General features: G+C 44.6%; 1 protein-coding gene across 2 annotated transcripts in view; it reads right to left on the reverse strand.

The window, feature by feature from the left end:
- OBSL1 (obscurin like cytoskeletal adaptor 1) overlaps window positions 1-12,218 on the reverse strand; it is a 67,213-nt gene that overhangs the window by 10,730 nt on the left and 44,265 nt on the right. For both annotated transcript variants that reach the window (XM_067460940.1, XM_060772784.2), the window contains 3 exons: window positions 6,388-6,663; window positions 3,097-3,372; window positions 2,285-2,560 (listed from right to left, as the gene is read on the reverse strand). In XM_067460940.1, the coding sequence (XP_067317041.1) occupies window positions 2,285-2,560; window positions 3,097-3,372; window positions 6,388-6,663 (828 nt within the window). The remainder of the gene's footprint in view (window positions 1-2,284; window positions 2,561-3,096; window positions 3,373-6,387; window positions 6,664-12,218) is intronic.

Raw genomic sequence — 12,218 nt, forward strand, 5'->3', positions numbered from 1 at the left:
CATACTAAGAGTTCCTATCGCCGCCTCATTACACAGTCCCAAAGCCTTGGTCCCACAGCCACGTTTTTATCATCTTTCTGAAGGACAAAAGGGAGGGGGCTGACCTGATCTCATTAAGAAGGGAGTTCCATAGTTGAGGGTCAATCACTAAGAAGGCCCTGTCTCTCGTCCCCGCCAGATGCAACTGTGATGGTCTCCCCAGAAAATCTTAATGTCCGCAGTGGTTCATAGGGGGGAGATGCGTTCGGACAGGTAAATTGGGCCGGGGTAGTTTGCTTTCTTCCTAAGTTGCCAGTGATCATGATAATGGTACATGGTCAGGGGTTGGTGGAAAGGATTTGCTCAAAGCTCAGAAGCCAGAAAGAACTAAGACTTTTAATAAGGTGGAAAAGGAGATGTCTGCACAAGTACTCCTGTCTGTCCCTCCTCAGGGTTACTTTTACATAGAAATTGCATTCAAAGTCCAACACTTCAGAACTACAAATACATGAGGAAATTAAATGAACATGTGCAAATGTGAATTGTTCGTGCCAAATGCAGAATCCAAGCATCGAAACCAGACTCTTTGCTTTAGAATCTTGGCAACTGCTAAAACATTTCAAGCTATAGACCAAGCCAAAAATACCAATGGCTGTAGAAAGCAACAGAAAATCTTGTGTGAATGCAAGTCCCAAGGGTGACTTTAGCTTTTATATATAAATTATAGGTTCCTTTTGAAAGGAGAAATAAATAAAAACAACATAGGTCACCTGGATATTTAAGCTTGCTATGTGTCAAGTCAAATTCATGGTCCATTCTCCCTAACAACCTGTTGTGCAAAGAGGTCTTTCCAGATCCCGAAGCTGAGTCTGGTACCTCCCATAAGGAAAAGCAGGTGTTTTGCTTGGAAGCACACTGTTTCATCACTCTTGGCTCTTTTTGCAACAACAGCTGAATGAACCATGGCTTATTTAACATGATGTGAACCAGGATCTTTGGTTTGTCTCTCCATTAAAAACTCAGAGTCATGAACCAAGTTTTGTTCTTATTACTATGGCTCACTGGTGGAAGTGGGACACCTGAGTTCCTGGTTTACAACATACTAAGGAGATCACATCCACAGGGTCTCTGGTTTGTTTATCTGCTCCCACTTGCAACATAAACATTCAGGTAGCATGCACAAGCTGTAATATTTGAACCAAGTGACTGTACAGATGAGATAATTTCAACTAGTACGACTTATCCCAGGTTGTGGTGTTATGGCAGAAGATCCTACACCTTCTACAAATTTCAATAGAGCAATGCAATTCTGTTTTGACTCCAACACTCATTCCTGTAGGGGTCTCAATGACCTAAAAACACCAAATTCCATTTTATCTTGGAAGCTAGGTAGGACTTGCCCGGGTTAGTACTTGGATAGCTGATTACTAATGAATACTAAAAGTTCTAAGTTATAAATCAGAGGAAAGAACCGGAAAACCCACCCAAGTATTCCTGGCCTAAGAAAACCCAATGAAATTAATGGAGTCACTATAAACTGAAATATGACTTGACACATTCACAAACACAACCACTCCTATTTCCCTTTTGTTCAAGCCACCCCATAATCTACTGATATGCAACTTGTCTCATACTGAATCACCTCCTATGTGTTTCCAAGTACAGTAGAGTCTCGCTTATCCAACATAAACGGGCCAGCAGAACGTTGGATAAGTGAAAATGTTGGATAATGAGGGATTAAGGAAAAGCCTATTAAACATCAAATTAAATTATGATTTTACAAATTAAGCACCAAAACATCATGTTTTACAACAAATCGACAGAAAAAGCAGTTCAGTACACAGTAGTGTTATGTAGTAAATACTGTATTTATAAATTTAGCACCAAAACATCACAATGTATTGAATCAGCTGGGGATCTGGACGAGAGGCACACTGCGTTGGATAATATAGAACATTGGATGAGCAAAGGTTGGATAAGCGAGACTCTACTGTACATACTTTTTATTAGAAAAAACATACTTTTTATTGGGCTAACGAAAATGCACAAACTACATCATGCAAGCTTTCAAAGATTCATTGGGCAAAGATGTTACAAGTCACACAAGAGAAGAAATGTAAGAATGTTAAAGTCACAGACCTAACATCAGGATTTTTCTTCTCCGTACAATGTTAACATCTTTCTCTGAAGAAATCAGTGCATGATGTATTTTGTGCTTTTTAGTTGGCCCAATAAAGCCATTGCTATTCTGTGGGGTTTGGGTTTTGTTGCCAACATGGCTCCTCCTGCATATGTTACATCTTACCTTTGACACTTAGCTCAAAACGCATCTGGTCATGAGCGGATTGACATATGTACTCGCCAGTATCAGCCTTGCCCACGTTGTTCAGCAGGAGGCTGTGGACCCGTCCCTCTCTGCGGAGCTGGCAGTTCTCGCCTGCCACCAGGGCACCCCGCGGTCCTTTCCAGCTGACCACAGCTGACTCCTTGGAGACAATGGCTGAGAGCACCGCACTGCCCCCCTCCAGCACCAGCACTTTCTCAGGATGATCTGGCTTTGGCACAAACAGCACCGGGGCCTCTGGTGTGAGAAGGGAGAACAAGAGCAGCAGCAGAAGGGTGAATGTCACAAAGTGGGAGAGAAAGCAGGATGGGCTCAGGTGGATCTCTTATCTTCACTCTTAAATCTCATCTATTGGAACCCTCCTGGAGTTCCATCTTATTTTAATTTCACCAATACAGTCTCTGTTATAATAGGAACACAACAGCCCTTGACATTTTGATTCCTTCTCCTCCCACAGCATTAGGGAGAAGGATTCCCCCTTAGAACAACTTTAGGGACAGACTGTTCACAGGCTGCAGACACAGCCAGGCCCTGATTCTTGAGACTGTGAGATACCTGCTCTTTCCCCAGCAGTTTCCCACAGAACCCTTCCTCTCTCCTGTGAGCACCTCAACTACTACTTTCACCTGCACAAATACTAAACAGTATCACATTGCAGTGCCTGTAGCCCTTCAGCAAAGAAGATATGATAGGGGAAAGGAGTTTGGGGCTGGAGGTTCCTCCTCAATCTCATTGGAGCTAGGAATGGGGATTTTTGTTGGGTCTCATCTTACCTCGCACATACATTGTGAAATGTATTTCATCATCTCCAGTGTCACAGCTGAAGATGCCACTGTCGCTTGGCTCAGCTTGCCTTATGGTGAGGCTACGTGTTAGTCCGTCATTGCTCAGAACCACACGTGGCCCGGGGTAAAGTGGCCGCATATTCTTCAACCATTGGACAGAAGCCTTCTCTTGGGAAAGACGAGCAACCAGGGTGACATTTTCCCCTTCCTGAACTTCCACAGGCAGCTGGGCATCCGTCTTATTCACAATGCTCACAGGGGGTGCTGGGAGAAAAAAGGCCTTGCTATAAGAAAGGCTGGATACATTTTACTACAAAGTCAGCTCAGCCATGGGACAGGGTGAAACATGTATCATATTCAGGACCACCACTGAAAGCCAGAAAATAATCCATTTTAAACAAACTGTTTAAAAAAAGATTTATTTAAACTGCAGCCCCAAAAGAGATGTTGTTTTCTTGCTATCTTGTGATACCATTTCAGTCCCCAAGGAAGACAGCCTGGCACAAATTCAGCATTTCCAAAAAGAAAAGCATGAGATTTCCTAGTACAGACAGTCCCTGAGTTACAAACATCTGACTTACAAAGGACTCATAGTTAAGAATGGGGGTGTAACAACAGGAAGCGAGAGGAATCTTCCCCTCGGAAGGGAAATCCACACATGAAAGAGTTATTATCATGGGGAAAAGGTGTCTCAGCTGAAGCTTTCTCACCAATCCTTGTTTCCACAACAAGCCAAATGTTTCAAAATCCAATTATCACAGGGACAGAAAGTGAGGTGAAATTTTCTGAAGAGGGGCACAGACAGCAAAACAAACACCACAGAGGGGTTAACCCTTCCCTTTGCGATCCAAAGCTGAATATGTATATATATTTGGATATATATTTGGCTACAGTTACACTTTAAAAATGCACCTGTTCTGACTTACAAACAAATTAAACTTGTCAACAAATCTACAGAACCTATTTTGTTTGCAGCTTGGGGACTGCCTGTATTCATTATTAAATTTTGTATGAAGAGCAAATCCCAAGACAAAGTCAAACTCTCAAATTATTATTCTTTATTAATAATGATTATTAACAACATTATGCCATTTCCAATTTGAATGTTCTAACACAGGAAGCAATTGTATGTTTAAATGGGAAATTTTATGTGGTACAGAACAGAAATTCATTTTTCAAAATAAATAAATGAACCCACTTCTTATTTCCTCAGGAAAGTCAGACTTGCAAGTATTACGGCCAGCTTTCCACACCTTTCTACCTCAAATACAAGCATATCAGCATGGTAACTGGCCATGTTTATTTGCAGTGATAGGAGCTGAAGTGTAAGATGTCTAGACAAAGTAAATTGGGGAACGATAGCATAGGCAATGACACTGAGAGCGTAAGCCAGAAAGTTGACCGACTTTGTGCTCACTGACAGATCTCCACTTCTGTTCCCTACTTTTCTTCATGACTTTTAGAAAGCAAATAAGATATTCAGAAGATACGTATGTAAGTTAATTTACCTAACGAACACAGATTCCAAAATCCTACTGCCTTTGCTGGGAATTTGGAGAAAGCTGATGTTGTAAGTGACTGAGTAAGTCAATGTTGTAAGTGACTGAGGAAGGAGACTTAACTCCTCCAGCAGGCAGTGGCATAAGGAACGTAGCCAAGTGTTGGCCTCAAGAGGGAATTTGCAACCAGTGTAGGAATGTTTCCAGCTGTCCCAGTGCCCTGCGTTCACCCTTTGGGCACCTCCTCTCCTCCCTAAAACACACTGCATTCAGCCACAGCTGCTGGAAAGGGGACGGCTCCTGCCTGCTGGCATTTCACTTTGTTGCCAAAGCCTGCTGAGATATGCCTCTCCTTTAAGGCACCTGTCTCTGGTAGGAGCTAGCCCTGCCAACTCTCTCCTTCACACTTTAAATAAAAACTGTAGTAAATAAGATGTTCCATGTTTTCAATGAGGGCAGCGATTGTTGGCAGGAAGGTACAGAAGCAGTGGCGCCTGGGAGTCTGCCAAAGTTAAATTTAACCCTCTCACAGCAAAACACACACAGAGAAAAACTGCTTGCTTCCTTCGTCGTCGTGATCCCCCCCCCCCCCCCGCACCCCTCTTGCCACATTCCCACAGGTCTGAATATGGGAACAAAGCTACAATTTCTGGTATTAAGTTCCCAAGTACTGCCCAAGAGTGCTAGGCCCTCAATTGTTGTGACATGGAATGTGGGGAAAGCAAAATGAGGGAATAACCTCCGAAATAAAAATTCCTTCCACCAATGAAATGTTTCTTTACTCCCCAAATTTCTAGCTTTACAAAAAGTGAGACTTTGAAAATTTTTCACTTTGCAAACTGAAGTTTTAAGTTACTACAATGCTAGAAATTTGGGAGAGAAGGAAAATATCATCGAGGGAGGGGAGGTATTTTTAATTTAGGAGGCCAGTGTCCTCATTTTGCTCACTTCCACCGTTCACCATAGCTAAACCCTTGAAATTTTTCTTCATGTACAACTTCTTGCCAGCCTACTTGCTATGAGGTTTTGGAAAGAAGAACATTTAATACTATGTAGGATTTTGGAAATGCTTTAATGTGATTCCCAATAATTTCGGCAATGCTTCAAAGTGATTCCCAATACTAATCTAACACTTTAGGATGTCCATTTTTGCCAAGGGAAAGTTGAAGATGAGGGGTAGCAACTTTCCTTTAAAAATCTTGAATTTATATTTGAGAAGACTGAAGTCCAATCGGACATTACAGAATACATCGTTCGAGAGGATACACAGGAGGAAATTAAAAAGAAGAAATTAAAAAGAAATTAGTGACTTATATGGAATTGCTAGAAAGTGGTGAAGCCAATATAGATATTGTACAAATACTAAGAAAAATTTGTTCATGATTAAAGATAAAGATATATAGGAAAATGTGGTAGGTGGTTTGGAAACAGGGGCCGAGAGGGGGGAGAAGGAAAAAATGTGAAAAGAAGAATAATTTTATAAAATAGATGAATAGATAATATAGAAATACTCCATTATTTGCAATGTGTGTATGCAATAGCTGTCTATTACCTAGTCACAGATTCTGCTATTATGAGTATGTACTTAATAAAAATATATTAAAAAATATATTTGAGAAGATTGTTGGATCATTTGCTTTCCCCCTTTGGCAATTATCCTACACCAGCTCTTGAGGATTCAAGAATAGGATCAGCATCATTTTTGCACCTTCTGCTTCTTTGTGACGCCTATTTCCAACCCCTGTCCTAGCTTGCTTACTTGTGTTCTGAGGAGTCTCACCTGCCACTTCTACTGTGGTCACCATCCGGTCTGTGCCTGCATCACACACATAGGAGCCTGAATCCCCTGGTTTAGCTCCCAGAATGGTGAGTTGCCGATGATTTCCATGGGTTTCAATGCGAATACGCTTGCTGGATATTAATTCTTCATCATCTCGTAACCAGCGGACCACAGCATTGGGTGAAGATACCTTGCAAACCAATACTAGAGCTTCTCCTGTTGCCAAAGAGTGATGTTCTGGCACCTCTGTGTTTCCTACAATGGAGATCGGAGGCTCTTAAGAAGAAAAGATGAGAAAAAGAGTTAGAAGTGTCACAACGCAGAAAAGAGACATGAAATATTTTCTAGAGAAAAGAACACACTCATATTATCAGTCAGGTAGCCACAAAAAATCCCCAACACAGGTGTCAACAGGCATAAGGTAGGCAAGGCAAAGGAATAGGGTCACAAAGCTACAAGGCACAAAGCGGGAGGCAGAAGCACTGTTTTCTTCTGACCCAACAAAGGAAGCTGCAACAAGTGTCGCTCCTGTTTCACTTCTACTCTTATTATGAGATCCAGTCCCGAAAACTCTGGTACCTTCACATTCACATGGATCTCATTTCAAAAGAAAAGTAAGTTTTCTGCAAAGGACAGGCATGTTATTTGCTCTAGAGTCCCAGACTTCAATGTTGCCCGTGAACTTCAATGTTGTCAGTGCTACTTAAAATCCAAAGGGGCCTCTCATGCTTCCCACAGAGTTACATGGGACTCTTTTCTCAGAAGCCAGGTATTCCAGAATACAGCTGAGAAAAACTGCTGTTTTGCATCACAACACCCAGATTTCCTAGCCAGTATGGTCAGGGAGATTTGGTGAATTGTAATTCCAAAAGTAGCTTTTCCAGGCTCTGTTCGAAAGATCTAAAGACTGGGATGTTATGCTGTGCCTTCAATTAGACAATTCCCTAGTCAGCTGGCCCCAGCGAAAACCCAAAATCTCTCCTCGCACTTTATTATTGTTCTGTACCCAAAGGTATAATGATTTATTTGACACTGCTCTATCCTTACTACTGCCATATGACCTATGCACTTTAATTACCAGCCCTATTCTTTGAATTGTTGTTGCACCAGTCTGCCCACCTGTTATGAGAAATGAATGACATTTTGGTTGTTGGTTTTGATGCCTGTTTTTATATAGTGTAATATTGTTACAATGTTGTTGTATTTCGTATTGTATTTTACTGTGTTATGCTTTTAACTGTGTTGATCAGGCTTGACTCCATGTAAGCCACCCCGAGTCCCTTCAGGGAGATGGAGGCGGGGTACAAAAATAAAGTATTATTATTATTCCAGACCCCAGAGTACGAATTTGATCCTTGTCTTTCTCTCACACAACTACTTTCTACTTGGGTGATTCCTTAATCCCATATGAACCAGTCAACTCTCACCACTAAAACATGAAGAAAGGCCAATTGAATCAGCACAAATGCTCATGTAGTATACATTCTGTTTCCTAAATGGCAAATTGGGTGCTCATGAGAAGGCTACAGTCAGAACATGAGGGCGGCAGCACCTTCCTTCTTTTTCAGTATGAAGAGGCATACTGTTGCCAATACTCACATATGGCCATGATGGGTATTATTTATTTGTTTGTTTGTTTGTTTATTTTTCTCCCACTTTTCTCTCATGGATGGGATTCAAAGTGACAAACAAATAAAAAAGGACAACTACATGGTACAGAAAACCATCATCCCACCTCCTTCCTTAGGCGATCCCTCGTTGGACGAGTAAGATGGTCTTCCATCATGGGTTTCCTTGTGGGTCCGCATGTGGCTGTGGAGCCCTATTCTTGCTCTGCATCCTCTTCCGCAGTGAGGGCATTGGTTTCCAGGTGGAAGGCGGTCCCGGTCAGGGTTGGCTTGACGCGCCTTCCTCCTGGCACGTTTCTCTCTTTCACCCTCCACTCGTGCCTCCTCGAATTCTGCAGCACTGCTGGTCACAGCTGACCTCCAGCTGGAGCGCTCAAGGGCCAGGGCCTCCCAGTTCTCAGTGTCAATGCCAGAGTTTTTAAGGTTGGCTTTGAGCCCATCTTTAAATCTCTTTTCCTGTCCACCAACATTCCGTTTTCCGTTCTTGAGTTCGGAGTAGAGCAACTGCTTTGGGAGACGGTGGTCAGGCATCCGGACAACGTGGCCTGTCCAGCGGAGTTGATGTTGGAGGACAATTGCTTCAATGCTGGTGGTCTTTGCTTCCTCCAGCACGCTGACGTTTGTCCGCTTGTCTTCCCAGGAGATTTGCAGGATTTTCCGGAGGCAGCGCTGATGGAATCGTTCCAGGAGCTGCATGTGACGTCTGTAGACAGTCCACGTCTCACAGGCATAGAGCAGGGTTGGGAGGACAATAGCTTTATAGACAAGCACCTTAGTATCCCTATGGATGTCCCGGTCCTCAAACACTCTCTGCTTCATTCGGGAAAATGCTGCACTTGCAGAGCTCAGGCGGTGTTGTATTTCGGCGTCGATGTTGACTTTGGTGGAGAGGTGGCTGCCAAGGTAGCGGAAATGGTCGACATTTTCTAATGTTACACCATTAAGCTGTATCTCTGGCATTGGAGAGGGGACGGCTGGTGACTGCTGGAACAGCACTTTGGTTTTCTCGATGTTCAGTGACAGGCCAAGCTTTGTGTATGCTTCTGCAAAGGTGCTTAGAGTGGCTTGTAGATCTTCTTCTGTATGCGCACAGACGACATTGTCATCAGCATACTGGAGTTCTATAACAGATGTTGTTGTGACCTTGGTTTTGGCTTTCAGTCTGCTGAGGTTAAATAGCTTGCCGTCTGTCCGATAGATGATTTCCACTCCGGTGGGAAGCTTCCCATCAACAAGGTGAAGTATCATAGCGATGAAGATGGAGAATAGAGTTGGGGCAATAACACATCCCTGTTTGACACCCGATTCCACCTTAAATGGGTCACTTTGGGAGCCATTGCTGTCCAAGACTGTTGCCATCATGTCATCGTGGAGGAGCCGCAGGATGTTCACAAATTTGCTTGGGCACCCGATTTTTTGGAGGATGGTCCAGAGAGCGCTGCGATTCACTGTGTCGAATGCCTTTGCAAGGTCGATGAATGCCATGTACAGAGGTTGGTTTTGTTCCCTGCATTTTTCTTGGAGCTGTCGTGCAGTGAAGATCATGTCCACGGTTCCTCTGGAGGGGCGGAAGCCGTTCTGGGATTCTGGGAGGGTGTCTTCTGAGAGGGGCAGAAGGCGGTTTGCAAGGATTCTTGCGAGGATTTTTCCAGCAGAGGTTAGAAGGGAGATACCTCGATAGTTTCCGCAGTCTGTTCTTTCCCCTTTTTTGAAGAGGGTGATGATGGTGGCATCCTTGAAGTCTGCTGGGATTTTCTCGGTCACCCACACTTTTTCTATGAGCTGGTGGAGTTGGTGTGTCAGCGCAGGTCCTCCCTCTTTAAAGATTTCAGCAGGGATCCCATCCGGTCCGCTGGCTTTGTTGTTCTTCTGTTGGCTGATGGCATTGCTGACTTCTTCCAAACTAGGCAGTGCTGCAAGCTCATCCCTGGTTTGTTGTTGCGGGATTTGTGAGAGGACCTCTTCGGCCACACTGGAGCTGCGGTTTAGGAGGCTTTGGTAGTGTTCTTTCCAGCGTAGTGCAATAGACTTTTGGTCCTTCAGGAGTTTGGTTCCGTCTGATGAGCGTAGAGGCTGTATGCCATGGTTTCTTGGCCCATAGATGACCTTTGTGGCTTTGAAAAATCCTTGAGCATTATGGGTATCTGCCAGGTGTTGGATTTCTTCAGCCTTCTTTGTCCACCAGATGTTCTTGAGTTCTCTTGTCCTTCTTTGGACCCCAGCTTTTGCACTGGCGTAGATCTTTTTCTTAGCAGCACAGTTGATGTCTCTCTGCCATGTTTGGAAGGCTTTCCTTTTCTTGTCGATTAGCTGTTGGATCTCGATGTCATTTTCGTCAAACCAGTCTTGATGTTTCTTGGCTTGGTATCCAATAGTTTCTTCGCAGGCTTGGATGATGGTGCTCTTCAGTTTGTTCCAATGTTCCTCAACATTTTCGGGGTGTACTGTGGGTAGATGGTCCTTGAGTGCTGTTTGGAGATGGGCTCGCCTGGAGGGCTCCTGAAGGGCTTGGGTGTTCATTTTGCGCCTTGTCTTTCTTCCTTGGAGTCTGCGCTTGGGGGCGATCTTGATAGCCATCGTGGATCGGATTAGCCTGTGGTCGGTCCAGCAGTCGTCAGCACCTGTCATGGCTCTTGTGAGGAGTACGTCACGGCGGTCTCTGGCACGTGTGATTACATAGTCTAAGAGGTGCCAATGTTTTGACCGGGGGTGCTTCCATGATGTCTTGAACTTGTTTTTCTGGCGGAAGAGCGTGTTGGTGATGACAAGGTTGTGCTCCGCACATTTGGTGAGAAGCAGGATGCCATTTGAGTTGCTGTTTCCAACCCCGTCTTTTCCTATGGTGCCTGGCCACAGGTCGAAGTCTCGCCCGACTCTTGCATTGAAGTCCCCCAGGAGAATGATTTTGTCCTCCTTAGGTATCCCCGACAGGACAGTGTCCAGCTGATAGTAGAATTTCTCCTTGATGTCTTCATCAGCGTCTAGTGTTGGTGCATAGGCACTTATGATGGTTGCCCGTTGGTTTTTGGCAAGATCAATTCGGAGGGTTGAGAGTCGTTCGTTTATGCCAGTGGGTGCTTCGGACAGATGTTTCATCAGATCATTCCTGATGGCGAAGCCAACTCCGTGCAGTCTTTGGTCTTTTTCGGGCAGTCCTTTCCAGAAGAAGGTGTAGCCTCCTTTTTCTTCCTTCAGCTGTCCCTCTCCTGCTCTCCGGGTCTCCTGAAGGGCTGCTATGTCGATGTTGAAGCGTCCCAGCTCCCTTGCGATGATGGCAGTTCTGCGTTCGGGGCGTTCACTGTCACTGTTGTCCATCAGTGTCCGTACGTTCCATGTACCGAAGTTCATTTTTCTTTTTCGGCCGCAGGATGGTGACCCCACTGGACGCGGCAGTCCAGTCAGGGATAAGAGAGGCAGACTATGTTTAGGGCACCTTTTCTAGCCCCCTCCCCATGTGGGGTGAGCAGAGTGGATCCTAAAAAGGGCTGCTCAGTCGCGGATACAGCTGCCGAACTACTCAACTGCCTCGGACCTTGAGGTAGAACGACTGAGTCCGTACCCACCGCCCATGTGCCAGTCTGTGACTAGGGGCTTCCAGATTTCACAGTCCTGCCCCCGTCGCCACTCGTTGATCGCCATGGGACTTTGGTTGCTTGGTTTTTATTTTCTTTGGAAGACGCCTGTGCGTGGGTTTTTTTAATGTGTGGAGGTCAGTGCACAACTGAACAACACACAGTCTTCACAGATGAGGTTCCACTGGTGATGTAGTTTAACACAATGACCATGGCTTCTCAGTCTGTTGCAGCCTTCTTCCGCCTTCGCAGCCGTTGTAACATGTGCCATGTTATCCTCCGCCTGCTCCGCCGTTGAGGTCTTTGGGTCTTCGGACTGTGCTTGGTCTGGAACCTCCCCCGCGGCCACTCCTGGGAGTGCACGACTCCAGTTGTTGTGCCCACAGGTTCATCGGAACACGCAAGCCCCCTCACCACGACAAGGTGACAGTCCATCGAGGGGGCATCATCATCATCCCACCAACCCAACATATAAACAATGCATCCAGACATTGCATAACCCACACATTACATAAATATAAATAAACATAAAAATAATCACATATATCATTATCATTAAAATTCCTGCACCTCAGGCCATTGAGGAGCTATTAATAGTGTTATTGTCCACAAAAAGCTGGTTGCAAATAGG

Source organism: Anolis sagrei, chromosome 1 (assembly GCF_037176765.1).
Source record: "Anolis sagrei isolate rAnoSag1 chromosome 1, rAnoSag1.mat, whole genome shotgun sequence".
Taxonomy (NCBI): domain Eukaryota; kingdom Metazoa; phylum Chordata; class Lepidosauria; order Squamata; family Dactyloidae; genus Anolis; species Anolis sagrei.